General features: G+C 42.8%; 2 protein-coding genes across 2 annotated transcripts in view; both read left to right on the forward strand.

Moving 5' to 3' along the window:
* Window positions 1–17,010, forward strand: part of ryr2a (ryanodine receptor 2a (cardiac)) — a 426,354-nt gene that overhangs the window by 320,991 nt on the left and 88,353 nt on the right. The window contains exons 63-69 of the mRNA XM_055640013.1: window positions 1,001–1,061; window positions 1,826–2,064; window positions 5,615–5,696; window positions 6,498–6,628; window positions 11,310–11,630; window positions 14,594–14,834; window positions 16,840–16,927. Of these exons, the coding sequence (XP_055495988.1) occupies window positions 1,001–1,061; window positions 1,826–2,064; window positions 5,615–5,696; window positions 6,498–6,628; window positions 11,310–11,630; window positions 14,594–14,834; window positions 16,840–16,927 (1,163 nt within the window). The remainder of the gene's footprint in view (window positions 1–1,000; window positions 1,062–1,825; window positions 2,065–5,614; window positions 5,697–6,497; window positions 6,629–11,309; window positions 11,631–14,593; window positions 14,835–16,839; window positions 16,928–17,010) is intronic.
* On the forward strand, window positions 6,622–11,237 carry LOC129699607 (uncharacterized). Its single transcript, XM_055639559.1, has 2 exons — window positions 6,622–7,923; window positions 7,955–11,237. The coding sequence occupies exon 2, from the start codon at window positions 7,959–7,961 to the stop codon at window positions 9,030–9,032; it is 1,074 nt and encodes a 357-aa protein (XP_055495534.1). The 5' UTR covers window positions 6,622–7,923; window positions 7,955–7,958; the 3' UTR covers window positions 9,033–11,237.

Consider the following 17,010-nt stretch of genomic DNA (forward strand, 5'->3'; position numbering starts at 1 on the left):
TCATCTGACGGTGAAATATTTTATTCAGCTGATTGATGGAAGCTATTATTAGTGACTGCCATTGTGTCTCAGTCTTTCAAGTATTTGTGCGATTGGAATCAGTTTTTGGTTTCATTAGGTATAAATATACCTTATTTATAAAGGGGGGGGGGTGATTTTATTGAGCACAGTCTCAGAATAAAAGTACGTAGAAAGGTGATGGAGGAATTTCTTCAGCCAGCGGGTGGCGAATCTGAAGAATTCATTGCCACAATCGGCTTTGGGTATTTTTAAAACGGAGATTAACAGGTTCTTGATTGGTTAGAGTTTATGGGGAGAAGGCAGGAGAATGAGGATGAGAAGGAAAAATAGATCAGCCATGATTATGTTCAATAGAACTGTGCTTCAGAAGCAGTGCAAATACATAGTTGTTGCTCTTCATACCAAATGTCGACAAATGTGGACCATCATTTTTTACTAAGTATGTACCTGTTCAAATATTTTCTGCTCTTTGTCACATTTTGTTTAGAAGTTGTAGTTACTTAGCATTAACATTATCTGTGACTAGATTTCCATCCACTTCACCAGAATCCCATGTCTGTATCTATAACTCATTCACTCACACATGCTCCTGGATTTGCAACTGGTAAACAAGCAAGTACATTTGAGTGGAATTTCAAATGATGTTACCCAATCTCTGCCTTTAACTTTGGAACTACAGGTTGAATACCATCATTCTGTGCCATTACTCCCAAAAGGTTTTGATTCAAGCTGCATGTAGCTTCATGCTGCACCCACCCTCAAATGTGGCTGCAGCTTTCTCATACTGGTATTTTACTGAGTCAAAGGCTGCAGGTGCAAACTTACCAGTTGTGGTATTTGTTTGGTACGTAGCTGTTTTGCTGCAGAGTTAATATTATTTGTTGCCATGTGTCTTGTGCTTAGAATGGTTTTGGAGAGCACCTCAATGCATGCCCCATTCTGCCCTGGAGTTTTAAATCAATCTTGTTCTTTAATGCAGGGAGCGACGCAACATCAATTGTAAACTGTCTTCACATATTGGGCCAGACCTTGGATGCCAGGTAAACATTTAGTTTCGTTTAGGGATACAGGCCCTTCGGCCACTGACCAGCGATCACCCGTACACCAGCACCATCCTAAATGCGAGGCACAATTTACAATTATTTTTTTACCAAAGCCAATTAACCTACATACCTGTACGTTGTTGGAGCACACCCGGAGAAAACCCATGTGATCACGGGGAGAACATGCAAATCTGTATATAGACAGGATCGAACCCGGGTCTCTGATGCTGTAAGGCAGCAACTCTACCGCTGGACCACTGTGCTGCCTTATTCAATCCAGTGATTCAAACTATTCAATCCAGAGATTTTTTAGATAAACTGGTAACAATGCTTCCAGCAGAGAGATGGTACAATGGGTTCAGCTGGACCATGGGCTCCTCAGTGTCCGTGTTAAACAGGGTCTCTCTGTACCTTAGAAAAGAAGTCGGAAAGTGCATCATTGATCTAATTAGTTTCCTCTGTTAGCTGCGCAGGAGGAGAGTTGGTGGAGGAAATGCCATGAACTTGTTTTCCCAAACAATACACGTCACTCATGCCACAAGCCACAACTGAATATCGCTTCACGCAAGAATAATCTTGTTCTTCCCAATCGAAGGGTTGCCATTTAACAATGATTTTCAGACACAATGTATTTCTAGATGTGACCGCACCACAAAGGAATTTTATTTTATAAAGGAAGAGGAGCACTTTAGGACTCAAAGATTCAGCAGGCTGTGGCTGCCTCTTCTCCAGGTCTAAATGGGGTGTTTTGATTTGCACAGAACCTTGATGAAAACCGGCCTGGAGTCTGTCAAGTTGGCTTTGCGGACGTTCTTCGAAAGCGCAGCGGAAGATTTGGAAAAAACCATCGAGAATCTCAAACTGGGTCAGTTCACTCACACCAGGACACAGCTGAAGGGAGTGACCCAGATCATCAATTACACCACAGTGGCACTGCTACCTGTTCTCTCATCGTTCTTCGAACACATCGGACAACACCAGTTCGGCGAAGATCTGATCCGTACGCTTCTCCTCTTTTCAACATTATTTTCGAACAAGTTCATGCTAAATCTAAATGAACCTATAGATTGCCCATGTTAATTTCTGGAAATTTAAGATGGATTATTTCTTGAGATAGATACTATCTCAACCTTGGCTTCTCCTCTTTTCAATGTTTTTTTTTTTAACAAGTTTAAGTTAAATTTAAATCAAAGTATATAGTATGCCCATGTTAATTTCTGGAAATGTAAGATGATTATTTCTTGAGATAGGTACTGTTGAATCGTTTAAGAAACATTGAGACAGGTACATGGATAGGATGGGTTGAGAGTGATATGGGCCAAATGCAGGCAGGTGGGACCAGTGTAATTTTGGCATGTTGGCCATTGTGAGCAAGTTGGGCCGATGGGCCTGCTTCCACGCTGTCAGACTCTATGACTCGATACGAGGGACTGCAGATGTTAGTTTACAAAAAAAGGCACAAAGTGCTGGAGTAACTTGACGGGTCAGGCAGCATCTCCGGAGAATATGGGTAGATGGAATTGGAACCTTTAGAGTCTGAAGGAGGACCCCAACCAGAAAAATCACCTATCCATGTTCTTCAGAGATGCTGCCTGACCCGCTGAGTTACTCCAGCACTTTGTGTCTGGATTCTGATCAACTTTGATCAATTTAAAATGCTTCATCCTTTCCCCTGGATGGATGTTTCTATAGCTGTTTCAACCCGAAATGTCATCTGTTTATTCCTCCAGATGCTGCCTGACCCGCTGAGCTAATCCAGCAATTTGTGTTCTACGCAGGTCTGATCTTCCTTTAACAAATCCATGGTGATGGAATTTGGTTCCTTTGCCTCTAGAAATGCAGATTATACTGTATCTCATGTGATATCTTGAGATCAGACACAGAATAACAAGTTAACTCACTGCTGACCAGAACAGCTGCACTGTGGGGTATTCAATCATTTACAATCCTCCAACCAAAGGTGGCGCTATTACACCTCACATGTTTAATAATATGCCCACTCTCAATGATGGTTTTCTTTTCCATTTATGAAAGTTTCTCAAACCGAGAGGCAAGGTTAGCCTTTTCACAATGTAGATCAATTTTAGTTGTCTTCCTGGAGACACGTGTAAGCCAACCCAGCTGAAGACACACAAAATGCTGGAGCAACTCTGCGGGATATGCAGCATCACTGGCGAAAAGGAATAGGTGGCATTTCGGGTCGAGACCTGTGTGTCAGGGGAGAGGGAAACTAGAGATATGAAAAGGTACAAAGAACAAATGAATGAAAGGTATGAAAAAACCAAATCAAAGCCAGATGGATCAGGTTGTGTTTAGTTTAGAGATACTGCATAGAAATAGGCGCTTTAGCCCACCGAGTTCATGCCGAACAGCGATCGCCCAAACACTCGTTCTATATTGCACGCTAGGGACAATTTACAGATGCCAATTAACTAACAGACCTACATGTCTTTGGAGTGTGGGAGGAAACCGGAGCACCTGGAGAAAATCTATACAGTCATAGGGAGAAAGTATTAACTCCCTACAGACAGTACCTGTGCTCAGGATCGAACCCGGGTCTCTGGTGCTGTGAGGCAGCAACTTTACCGCTGCACCACTGTGCCATTGTGAGCAGTGGATTTATTTCCCTACAGGTCATTCATGAGTCAAAGTGATTTTTTAAACAACCATTAATTACCTGCTCACCATTATTTAATTACATTCAGTTAATTATCTGAAATTAAGTTTCCCATCTGGAGTGATGGGATTTGGATTTGGCGCATTGGTATTCTGGATAGCTGTGTCATAAAGCCATACAGCACAGAAACAGCCCAACTTGTACATGCTGACCAAGATGCCCCATCTACACTCGTCCCATCACCCCCCAGTTGGCCCATATCCCTCAAAACCTTTCCTTTCCATGTACTCGTCCAAGTGTCTTTCAAATGGTTATAGTACCTGCCTCAATTACCTTTTCTAGCAGCTCGTTCCATAAACCCACCAACCTCTGGCAGCTCGTTCCATACACCCACCAACCTCTGGCTTAGTTTTGCAGGCATATATTATTGCAACACGACATTACTGTGCAATTTAACAGATTTTGAACTTTATAGTAGCTTTGGTTTAATTTCTAAGAGACTCGGAGTGTTGCCTTTAAGGTGAGCATGAAGAATTCACAGCAGTGAGAGGGGAAAGATTTAATAGGAACTTAAGAGTGAATTTTGCATTCAGAGGGTGCTGGATATATGGCATGAGCTGCCAGAGAGGTAGTTGAGGCACATACTATAACATAATTTAAAATATATTTGGACAGGTACATGGATAGGAAAGGTTTAGACGGAAAGATAGACACAAAATGCTTGAGTCACACTGTGGGTCAGGCAGCATCTCTGGAGAAAAGGAATAGGTGACGTTTTGGGTCAAGACCCTTCTTCAGATTCTAAGAGTCTGAAGAAGGGTCATGACCCATAATGTTACCTATTCCATTTCTGCAGTGATGCTGTCTGACCCGCTGAGTCACTCTAGCATTTTGTGTTTATCTTCGGTGTAAACTAACATCCGCAGTTCTTTCCTGCGTAAGGTTCAGAGGGATATGGGCCAACATGGACAGATTAGACTAGTTTCATTGGGGCTTCCTGGTCAGCATGGACAAGTTGGGCCGAGGGGCCTGATTCTGTGCTGTATGTTTTCATGAGCAGTATTTTGTAGTAGTTGCTCTTTAATATTATCATACTAAATACACACAAACGCACCATAGTTCCCATTGAGATTATCTGAATTCAAGTGTTACCTCTATTGGTAAAGAATTATTTTTCTAAGAGAACCCTCAAAGCTCAAGAATGTTGTCTGAACCCACCAAAATGTATGTTCTTAAATCTTTATTTGGATACACAAAATGTGACGGTGACATAGAAAAAAGCATATTTAGTACAACTTCATCTGCTAACATGAATTAATACAACTTTGAGCAATCTTTATGGTCTGAAACATAATAGACCAAGTAGCCCCTCTACTTGCAGTCTGAAGAAGGGTCCCAACTTGAAACGTCACCCATCTTTTTTCTCTAGAGATGCTGCCTGACCTGCTGAGTTACTTCAGCACTTTTCGTCTATCTTCGGTATAAACCAGCATCTGCAGTTCCTTTCTACACATAGTAGAAGCACTTTCAATAGAACTATGACCACTGGGCTGTTGCAAACGTTATAGTCATAGAGTTATACAGGGTCTTCTGCCCAACCTGCCCACACCGACCAACATGTCCCATCTACACTCGTCCCACCTGCTTGCATTTGGCCCATATTCCTGTCTATTTGTTTCTTAAACATTGCAGTAGTCCTGCTTCAACTACCTCCAGTGGCAACTTGTTCCATGCATCCACCACTCTTTGCATGAAAAAGTTACCCCTCAGGTTCCTATTAAATCTTTCTCCTTAAACATTGTTAAGAAATTCTCTAATTAATTGTAAATCTTTCTTATCTCCAGAGATAATTTTTATATTTTTCAAAAGGTGAATATAAAGAGTTGAGTTTCCAGTTTAGTAACATCAAGCGGCTGCTACTTTTATTTTGCAGTGGATGATGTACAAGTCTCTGGCTACAGAATATTAAACAGCTTGTATGCATTGGGTACAGGGAACAGCATATACGTTGAAAGGTAAGGAGATGGTAAATGGAAGTATTAAAACATAGACCATATGTATCTAAGCAGGTATTTTACACACATGACAGATATCATTGTAATTTGGATACAGTGAAGTTGTACTAGTAATTCAGCTACAAACGTGTTAGTTTAGTTTCGTTTAGAATAGAGATACAGCACGGAAACAGACCCTTTGGCTCACCGAGTTCATGCCAACCAGCGATCCCTGTACACTAGCACTATCCCGTACACTCGCACTGTCCTACACATTAGGACCAATTTTACAATTTTTACCGAAGCCAATTAACCCACAAAACTGCACGTCTTTGGAATGTGGGTAGAAACCGGAGCACATGGGGAAAAACCCATGCGGTCACGGGGAGTACGTACAAACTCCATACGGACAGCACCCATGGTCAGGTTCGAACCCGGGTCTCTGATGCTGTAAGGTAGACAGTCAGAACGTTTATCCCATGGTGGAAATGTCCAACACTAGAGGGCATAGTTATAAGGTGAGAGGGGGTAAGTTTAATGGAGATGTGCAGGGCAAGCTTTTTTACACAGCGGGGACCTGGAACGCATTGCCTGTGGTGATGGTGGAGCCAGACACGATAGTGGTATTTAAGAGGCTATTACATAGGCACATGGAATTGATATATGGATCATATGCAGGCAAACAAGATGACTTCATCATGTTCGGCACAGACATTGTGGGCTAAAGGGCCCATTTCTGTGCTGTTCTGTTCAAAGTTCTATGTTCGGAGTCTTTATGATCCTTTGTTAATTTAATTTCTAATTATGTTTTGTTGTCCATAGGCAGCGCCCAGCCCTTGGGGAATGCCTGGCAGCATTTGCCGGGGCTTTTCCAGTCGCCTTTCTGGAAACTGACTCGAATAAGCACAATCCATTCTCAAGCTACAACACGAAGAAACCAAAAGATGTAACAGGTACATTAACGTCATGGCAAAATGTTGCAGGTTGTGCAATTCTGTGCACACACAAACATGTTCAGAGAACAGGCAGCAGAACAGTTCTGAAGAAAGGTCAACTCTGTTTCTTTTATTCACAAGTGTGGTCTGATCCAGAGTATTTCCAACCTTTCCTCTTGATCGTGATGGTATATTAACTTTCTGTACAGCTAGAAAGCTGCTCTTGGATATCTATTCATCAGATTCTGTGCGATCTTTGAATGCAGAGCAATACTGTAAACCCTTGTCACAATGCTGGATCTAGCATTGGGAAATTGGGAAGGGCAAGTTAATGAAGTGTTTGTGGAAGAGCCTTTTGGAACCAGTGACCAGGGTTTGATTATGTTTAAGATAGTTATGGATAGGGACGGAGAGGGTCCACGTGGTAAAGTGCTCAACTGGGGTAAGGCCAACTTTGAGGGTATGAGAGAAGGTCTCGCTCAAGTTGACTGGAGCAGGTTATTTGAGGGGAAAGGAACATCGGTCAAGTGGGATGTTTTTAAAAGTGTACTGACGAAAGCTCAGGATATGTACGTCTCCGTTAGAGTGAAGTGCCAAGCAGGCAAACATAAGGAAGCTTGGCTGACGAGGGAAATTGAGGCATTGGTCAAAAACCAGAAGGATGCATGGGGCAGATATGGGCAGCTGGGATCAAGTGCATCCCTGGAGGAGTTTCGGGGACTAAGGAGTAAACTGAAAAAGGAGATCAGAAGGGCAAAAAGGGACCAGGATAGCTCTGGCGAGTAGCATTAAGGACAATCCCAAAAGATTTTATAAATACCTAAGGGGGAAATGTATTTAACGAGGAGAAAGACACTAGGACAGAGGAAATTGGGGCAGTCAATGGAACTGTCTTGAGAGCAGTCAGTGTTATTGTCGAAGAAGTACTGAAGGTACTGCCATGTATGAAGGTAGACAAATCTCCAGGGTCTGATCAGATATATCCAAGGACATTGCTGGAAACTAGAGAGAATATTGCGGTTCCCCTGGTTGAAATTTATCAGTCATCCTTAAATACAGGAGAGGTGACGGAAGACTGGAGGGTGGCAAATGTTGTGCCTCTTTTCAAGAAGGGCTGCAAGGAAAATGCTGGGAACTATAGGCCGGTGAGCTAAACATCAGTAGTTGGAAAGTTACTAGAGAGTATTCTGAGGGATAGGCTTTACAGACATTTGGATGGGCAAGGGCTGATTAGGGATAGTCAGCATGGTTTTGTACGTGGGAGGTCGTGTCTCACATATCTGATTGATTTTTTTGAAGACGTGAACAAAAAGGTTGATGAGGGCAGAACTGTTGAACAAAAAGGTTGATGAGGGCAGAACTGTTGTGTACATGGATGTCAGTAAGGCATTCGACAAGGTTCTGCAAGGTAGGCTGCTCATGGAAGGTTAGATCGCATGGGATCCAAGGAGAGTTAGCTGGATGGATAGCAAATAGGCTCCATGGACGGAAGCAGAGGGTGATGGTGGAAGGTTGCTTCTCAGACTGGAGGTCTGTGAATAGTGGTGTGCCTCAGGGTTTGGTGCCGGGCCTATTTGTCATCTACATCAATGATTTGGACGAGAACATACAGGGCAAGATTAGCAAGTTTGGTGATGATACAAAATTGATTGATTTTGCAGACAGTGAAGATGGTTGTGAAAGATTGCAGCAGGATCTGGATCGATTGGCCAGATGGTCGGAGGAAAAGTTAATGGAATTTAATACAGAGAAGTGTGAGATGTTGCATTTTGGGACGTCGAACAAGGGCAGGACCTACACAGTAAATAGTAGGCCTCTGGGTAGTGTTGTAGAGCAGTGGGATCTAGGAGTGCAGGCGCATGGATCCTTGAAAGTCGAGTCACAGGTAGATAATGAGGACAAAAATGCTTTTGGCACTTTGGCCTTCATCAGTCAGAGTATTGAGTATAGAAGTTGGGAGGTCATGTTGCAGTTGTATAAGACATCAGTGAGACTGCATTTAGAATATTGTGTTCAGTTCTGGGCACCATGTTATAGGAAAGATATCGTCAAGCTTGAAAGGGTCCAGAAAAGATTTATGAGAATGTTGCCAGGACTAGAGGGTGTGATCTATAGGGAGAGGTTGAGTAGGCTGCGTCTCTATTCCTTGGAGCGCAGGAGGCTGAGGGGAGATCTTATAGAGGTGTACAAAATCATGAGAGCAATTGATCTCTTGCTCATAGGGGAATCGAGGGCCAGAGGACATAGATTCAAGGTGAAGGGGAAAAGATTTAATAGGAATCTGAGGGGTAACAAAAGGTGGTGGGTGTATGGAACAAGCTGCCAGAGGAGGTTGTTGAGTCTGGAACTATCCCATTGTTTAAGAAACATGGATAGGACAGGTTTGGAGGGATATGGACCAAGCGCAGGCAGGTGGGACTAGTGTAGATGGGACATTGTGTGGGTGAGTTGGGCTGAAGGGCCTGTTTCCACACTGTATCACTCTATCACTCTATAACGGATCAAGGGAGGAGGGGGGGGAAATGATGTCCATTATTGCCGATTGCCCGCTATAACCGAGTAAGGGATTTACTGTGAAGTGAGCTATTTTCAAATACAAAATTTGTTTTAACAACTAAAAATTTACTTTTGTAACTGCAAGCAAAAAATGCTAAAGGCTGGTTGTTACATTGCTTATTAGAATTAAGTGTGGATCGGAGTAATTGCTTGTCATATTCATTGCCTTGCCAATTTCAATTACCTGTCAATTTCGACAACTTGTCAATTTCTATGTCTTGTCAATTTCAATGGCCTCCGCAGTGTAACTGATGGGCCTGTCCCACTGTAGGAGCTAATTCAAGAGCTCTCCGGAGTTTAAAAAAAAATTAAACTTGTGGTAAGCACGTAGAATGTACGTAGCGGGTACGTCGGAGCTCGGGATGTCTCTTAGCTGCTTGTAACGCTAACGGCTGGTACTCGGGAAACGCAGTAAGCTCGTGAAGACTCGTGAACATGTTGAAAAATGTCCATGAGAGCCCCGAGTACCTACGATCGGCTATTACCGTAATTCTCCGAGTTCGAATCAGGGGAAACTCGGGAGAACTCTTGAATTAGCTCGTACAGTGGGACAGCCCCTTAACAGCCTGTGTTCTTATAGAGACAGTCCATATAACTGAAATCTGTTATCAAGAGGTTTGTTGTAACAAAGGTTTACTGTACTTTGATATTCCGTTGTGTCGTGATGCAACCTTTGGTAAATAGGTTTGGTTCTTCCGGTCTGTAGAAGGTTGGAAGAGGCAGCAGCTCTATCTCCAACGAACACCTGTGGGCTTCAAACATGCAATTCATCCAATTCCATCCATTTACCAACATATTCCTGGATGTACCTGATCACTGCCGTTTGGAGGCAACTTTGTTTTTCTTACTGTTGCATTATGTGGCAGGCAGTGTTATAATGGCATGTCATCAACCACGAGGTTTGCAGACAATTCCCTTTGTTAATCTGGATAAATTATGTGGGCCCTTTGCAGTCTGAAACCATGGTCTCAATAACACAGCTCACAACACTTATCCTCCTCCGTTAACTCGTGTATATTTATCTCTGTTGCTCCATTTATCTTTGCTATAATACCATCTGGGGTAACAAGTCACGCGAACCAACATGAAGCCGTATCAGAGATGATCAAATATATGTTATTATCAATGGAATATATTTTGTTAAAGAAAGGAAAGGAAAAATAGACACTACATAGGTTAAAGCTTGCTATGTGAGGTATGAGCTCATTTACCCAGAAAATAAAGTTTTAAATAAAGCACTTAAAGCTATGCCCCTGTCCCACTGAGGAAACCTGAACGGAAACCTCTGGAGTCTTTGCGCCCCACCCAAAGTTTCTGTGCGGTTCCCGGAGGTTTTTGTCAGTCTCCCTAGTGGTCGAAAATGGTTTCCTCTTCTTCCATGTTCCGCCGATTATTTCAAAAAATTAGGCTGCCAGAAGAGATCATTGATGCAGGTACTGTAACAGCACGGAAAGATATTTAGAAGATCAACACAAATTGTTCAAGTTCAAGTTCCCGTTTATTGTCACTTAACCAACTAAGGTAAAGTGAAATTTGAGTAACTCAGAGCGTCAGGCAGCATCTCTGGAGAAAAAGGATGGGTGACATTCAGAAAAGATATTTGGACAGGTATATGGATAGGAAAGGTTTTCATAAGTTCATGTTACAGGAGCAGAATTAGGCCATTTGATCCATCAAGTCTACTCTGCCATTCATTCATAGCTGATCTATCTTTCCCTCCCAACCCCATTCTCCTGCATTCTCCCCATAGCCCTTGACACCCTTTCTAATCAAGAATCTGTCAATCTCCACCTTAAAAATATCAATTGACTTGGCCTCCACAACCTTCTGTGGCAATGAATTCCACGGACTCACCACCCTCTGACGAAAGATATTGCTCCTCATCTTCTTTCTAAAGATACGTCCTTTTATTTTGAGACAATGGCCTCTGGTCCTAGACTCTCCCACTAGTGGAAACATCCTCTCCACATCCATTCTATCCACGCCTTTCACTCTTTGATAAGTTTCAATGAGGGAGATGAGCTAACACGGGCAAATGGGGCTGGATTAGATGGTGCATCTTGATCGGCATGGATGAACTGAGCCGAAGGGCCTATTTTCGTGCTCTATGATGCTAATGTTAAAATTGTTTCTTATCTTTTAGCACTGAAGCTACCAGCTAAAGTGGAAGATATGTGTCCCAATATCCCTTCCCTAGAATGTCTGCTGGATGAGATAATAGAGCTGGCAGAATCTGGCATACGCTACACGCAGATGCCCCATGTGATGGAAGTTATCTTGCCCATGCTGTGCAGCTACATGTCGCATTGGTGGGAGCATGGTCCGGAGAACAACCCGGAGAAAGCAGAGCTCTGCTGCACTGCCCTCACCTCGGAGCACATGAACACCCTGCTGGGCAACATTCTGAAGATCATATCCAACAACCTGGGCATCGACGAAGGAGCCTGGATGAAGAGATTAGCAGGTAATGATGTGTAGGATCAACGGTTCAGGCAGCATCTGTGAAGAAAAAGGAATAGATGGCGTTTTGGATCAGGACCCTTCTTCAGACTGCTCTCAGTCTGAAGAAGGGTTGTAACCCGAAATGTCACCTATTCCCGCTCTCCAGCGATGCTACCTCACCCTCTAAATTACTCCAGCATTATGTGGCTATCTTCAGTGTAAACCAGCATCTGCAGTTGCTTCCTACACAGAACTGCATATGCTGGTTTATACCAAAGATAAATACAAACTTGAGAAGTGACATGATTGACGTATATAAAATTACAATAGGCAAAGATAGGGTAGATAGCCCATATATCTGTTTTCCATGGTAAACAAAGCTTAGATCCTACACACTATTTGCATTTATATGAAGCCAATTAACCTACAAACCTGTACGCTTTGGAGTGTGGGAAGAAACCGAAAATCTCAGAGAAAACCCACACGGTCACGGGTAGAACGTACAAACTCTGTACAGACATGCACCCGTAATCAGGATCAAACCTGGGTCTCAGGAACTGTAAGGCAGCAACTCAGCTGCTGCGACACTGTACCACCCTAAGCATGTCTAAAACTGGAGGGAATGAGTTTAAGTTGAGAAGGATGAAGTTTAAAGAGAATGTGAGGAATAATTTTTTTAACACAATGGTTGCTATTATCTTGAATGAGCTGCCAAAGGAAGTGGTGGAAGCAGAAATAGAGGCAACATTTAAGATTCAGCTGCAGACGAGTTCAACAAGCAGAGCTATGAGAGAAATGGAATTAATGCAGCCAAGTAGGATTAATGGCCTGTTTCTATGCTGTACCATTCTATCACTATGAGTGTAATGATAAGTTGATCTGACTGTTTTTCAAGTGAGTCAAGAATATTTTATTCTCACATGTCCCGGAACGGAATAATGAAATTCTTACTTGCAGCGACAGCTTAACAGTTTTGTAAATACACAACTAGATCATATAATAAAAATACACAAACAAAAAGAAGTTCAATTAAAAGAAACATTATAGTGCACAAACAAAATAAAGCCTGCAGTCCCTCGTGTAAAGCAGCCAAAAAAAGCCCAGTGCCAGAGTAACTCAGTGGGCCATGCAGCATTTCTGGAAAACGCTGATAGGTGACGTATCATATAACCATATAACAATTACAGCACGGAAACAGGCCATCTCGGCCCTTCTAGTCCGTTCCGAACACGTATTCTCCCCTAGTCCCATCTACCTGCATTCAGACCATAACCCTCCATTCCTTTCCCGTCCATATAACTATCCAATTTATTTTTAAATGATAAAATCGAACCTGCCTCCACCACCTTCACTGGAAGCTCATTCCACACATCTACCACTGTCTGAGTAAAGAAGTTCCCCCTCATGTTACCCCTAAACTTCTGTCCCTTAATTCTCAAGTCATGTCCTCTTGTTTGAATCTTCCCTACTCTCAGTGGGAAAAGCTTATCCACGTCAACTCTGTCTATCCCTCTCATCATTTTAAAGACCACTATCAAGTCCCCCCTTAACCTTCTGCGCTCCAAAGAATAAAGCCCTAACTTGTTCAAACTCTCTCTGTAACTTAGTTGCTGAAACCCAGGCAACATTCTAGTAAATTTAACTTCTATACTCAATGCTCTGATTTATAAAGGCCAGCACACCAAAAGCTTTCTTTACCACCCTATCTACATGAGATTCCACCTTCAGGGAACTGTGCACAGTTATTCCCAGATCCCTCTGTTCAACTGCATTCTTCAATTCCCTACCAATTCCTGACTGACTTCCCACACAGTGGGAAACTTTGATTCTGCTGTGTGGGGATGCTTTATGTTAAATTCTATAGTGTGTGTTCTTTATATCCTTTCTGGCTTAATCCCTCCCTTCACCACCTCCAGTTTAAATTCCAGTTGGAATATTTTGGAGGACCCAAGAATCAAGAACAAAGAACCAAGAATTTACCATGTACGTCCTATTTTGATATGTCCTGCCAAGATGTAGCACCTCACACTTATCAGCATTAAACTCCATCTGCCATCTTTCAGCCCACTCTTCCAACTGGCATAAACCTCTCTGTAGACTTTGAAAATCTACTTCATTATCCACAACACCACCTATCTTAGTATCATTTGCATACTTACTAATCCAATTTACCACACCATCATCAAGATCATTGATGTACATGACAAACAACAGTGGACCCAACACAGATCCCTATGGCACCCCACTAGTCACTGGCCTCCAACCTGACAAACAGCCATCCAACATTACTCTCTGGCATCTCCCATTCAGCCACTGTTGAATCCATCTTGCTACTCCACCATTGATACCCAACAATTGAACCTTCTTAACCAACCTTCCATTCGTATCGGGTTGGTACCCTTTTAGTTACTCCAGCCCTTTGTGTCTTTTTTTGTAAATCAGCATCTACAGTTCCTTGTGCCCATTAAAAGCAGCCACTTGGCCCAAAGTTTTTATCACCCGCAGCCCACGGTTCTTTCTCTACTTTAGTAACTGCCTAGTGTACTTATCCAATTCTCCCTTTGTTTAGTTTATTTATTGTCACGTGTACCGAGGTACAGTGAAGAGCTTTTTGTTGCGTGCTATCCAGTCAGCAAAAAGAATATGCATGATTACAGTCAAGCCATTCACAGTGTACAGATACACGATAATGGAATTAATGTTTAGAGCAAGGTAAAGTCCAGTAAAGTCTGATTAAAGATAGCCTGAGGGTCTCCAATGAGGTAGATGGTTTGTCAGGGCTGCTCACTAGTTGGTGGTGGGATGGTTCATTTGCCTGATTGCAGCTGGGAAGAAGCTGTCCTTGAAGCTGCATTTTCCACATGGGAGAGGGGAGAAGAGGGAGCGACCGGGGCGAGACTGGTCCTTGATTATGCTGGTGGCCTTTGCAAGTTACAATTGATTTTCATGTCAACTTCCTCTAAGCTGCTGCTCTGCTTCCAACAGTGTTCTCGCTGCCGATTATCAGCAAGGTGAAGCCGCAGCTCCTTAAAACCCACTTCCTGCCCTTGATGGAGAAACTGAAGAAGAAAGTGGCCACGGTGGTGCTGGAAGAGGAACACCTCAAGGCCGAGGGCAGAGGAGACATGTCAGAGGCTGAGCTGCTCATTCTGGATGAATTTACTGTACTGGCCCGGGATCTTTACGCTTTCTACCCACTGCTGATCCGATTTGTCGACTACAACCGGTAAAATAATTTAAAAATTGTTGGGGGTGCAAGGATATAAATATGTAACAGATGTCAGACCTGGCAAAACATTTTCATTTATTTGCAAAGAAAGCACAGAGCAACATGTGAATGTTAAAATTATGCCCATTTTCAACTCTACTGAATCCCACCCATCCATTCCTAACAAACTTTGTCACGAAAGCCATAGAGAGAGAGAGTCATGGTGATACTGTACAGAAAGGCCCTTTGGCCCAACCTGTAAATGCCAGCCTAGATGCCCCATTGAAGCTAGTCCCATTTGGCCCATATCCCTCTCACCCTTTCCTATCCGTGTCCCTGTCCAAATGTTCTTTAAATGCTGTTATAGTATCTGCCTCAACTACCTCCTTTGGCATGGCTGATCTATCTTTCCCTTTTAACCCCATTCTCCTGCATTCCCCCATAACCATTGACGCCCTTGACAAGCAAGTATCTGTCAATCTCCAGTGCTAACCCAATAGACTCTTGAGCTGGGGAATTCCAAAGCTTTAGGTACAATCCTCATCTAAATAACTCACTCCCTATCCAGAGATATTCATAGTCACACAGCATGGAAACATGCCAACTAAAATGCAATAATGGTCCTAAAGATTGGAGTTATTCCCTTGTTATAGTGCTCCGATTTTCTCCCACACTCCAAAGACGGACAGGTTTGTTGGCTAATTGGCTTGGTAAAATTGTAAATTGTCACTCATGCGTGCAGGATAGTGTTAGTGTGCAGGGATTGCTGGTCAGCACGGACTCAATGGGCCGAATGGCCTGTTTCCGCGCTGTATTTCTAAACTAATCTAACTCCAAGTAGGAAGATATACAACTGCTGCATAAATGCAGGTTGATACCCTTGAAAGCAAGTACAATGTGCCGCTCGGCTTAATGTTCAACCTTTTGGAAAGACAGGCTAAGGATAACCTCAATATTTTTCTGCACATTACCAAGAACACTAATAAATGAGGCATCTGATTCTTGACATTTTAATAGTTTTGGCAAATTCTCTTGCCTGATTTGGACTTTTGAAAATATGGAATAGAAGCAGAAGCAGTAAGGTCAAAAGCAGTCATATTTTTAGCAACAGTTCCACTTTACTTTGCTTATTTCAGTCTTGAATATACTCAGCATCTGCAGCTCCCTCCTAGAAGAGAATGCCAAAGATTCATGTCCTTCCGGGAGAGGAATATACCTCAGTCCATCTGCTTTTTACCAACTGATTTCATTTTGATATTTTTTTTCATTTTGAGTTTGAAGAAGGCTCCCGACCTGAAACATCACCTATTACTTTTCTCCAGAGATGCTGTTTGACCCACTGAGTTACTCCAGCATTTTCTGTCTATCTTCAGTGTAAACCAGCATCTGCAGTCTCTTCTTTCTAATTTTGTAATTTCAGATTGATTTTAGACTTTTAGGCTTTATAGATACAGGCTGGAACAGGCACGTCAGCCCACCGAGTCCGTGCCAACAATTTATAGAAGCCAATTAACCTATAAACCTGGATGTCTTTGGGATGCGGGAGGAAATCGGAGCACATGGAGAAAATCCACACAATTACAGGGAGAAGGTCCAAACTCCATACAGACAGCACCCGGATCAAGCCCGGGTCTCTGGTGCTGAGGCAGCAACCATACTGCTGTGCCACTGTGCTCAAGCTGTGCCTAAATATTTATTTTACCAGCTTCTTTGAGATGCAGCAATATTACAATCTCACAGTGTCATCCATTAGCTGATGGTGATTTCAGGGCACCCAGGGCAGCCCTTCCTCCCAGCGTTGCTCCTTTCCACAGGGTAGATCAGCCCTATGTTCACTACAAGCACAGTGGAGTTAAAATCAAAATATGGAGAAGGGTGCTGACCCAAAACACCACCTTTCCATGTTCTCCAGGGAAGCGGCCTGACTTGCTGAGTTACTTCAGCACTTTGTCCTTTGGTGTTAAAATCAAACATGGTTTTGCAACATTCCCGTGAAATGTCTTTTTTATTTGTTCAATTTCAGTGCAAAGTGGCTCAAAGAACCAAATTCTGACGCAGAAGAGCTTTTCCGTATGGTGGCTGAAGTTTTCATATACTGGGCAAAATCTCATGTGAGCAAAATGTTCAATAATGCAAAAAGTATTTCAAAGTAAATCTCAATAAAACAGTGCAAACTTTATCAGTTTCATTCACT

The sequence above is a fragment of the Leucoraja erinacea genome, chromosome 8 (assembly GCF_028641065.1).
Source record: "Leucoraja erinacea ecotype New England chromosome 8, Leri_hhj_1, whole genome shotgun sequence".
NCBI lineage: Eukaryota > Metazoa > Chordata > Chondrichthyes > Rajiformes > Rajidae > Leucoraja > Leucoraja erinaceus.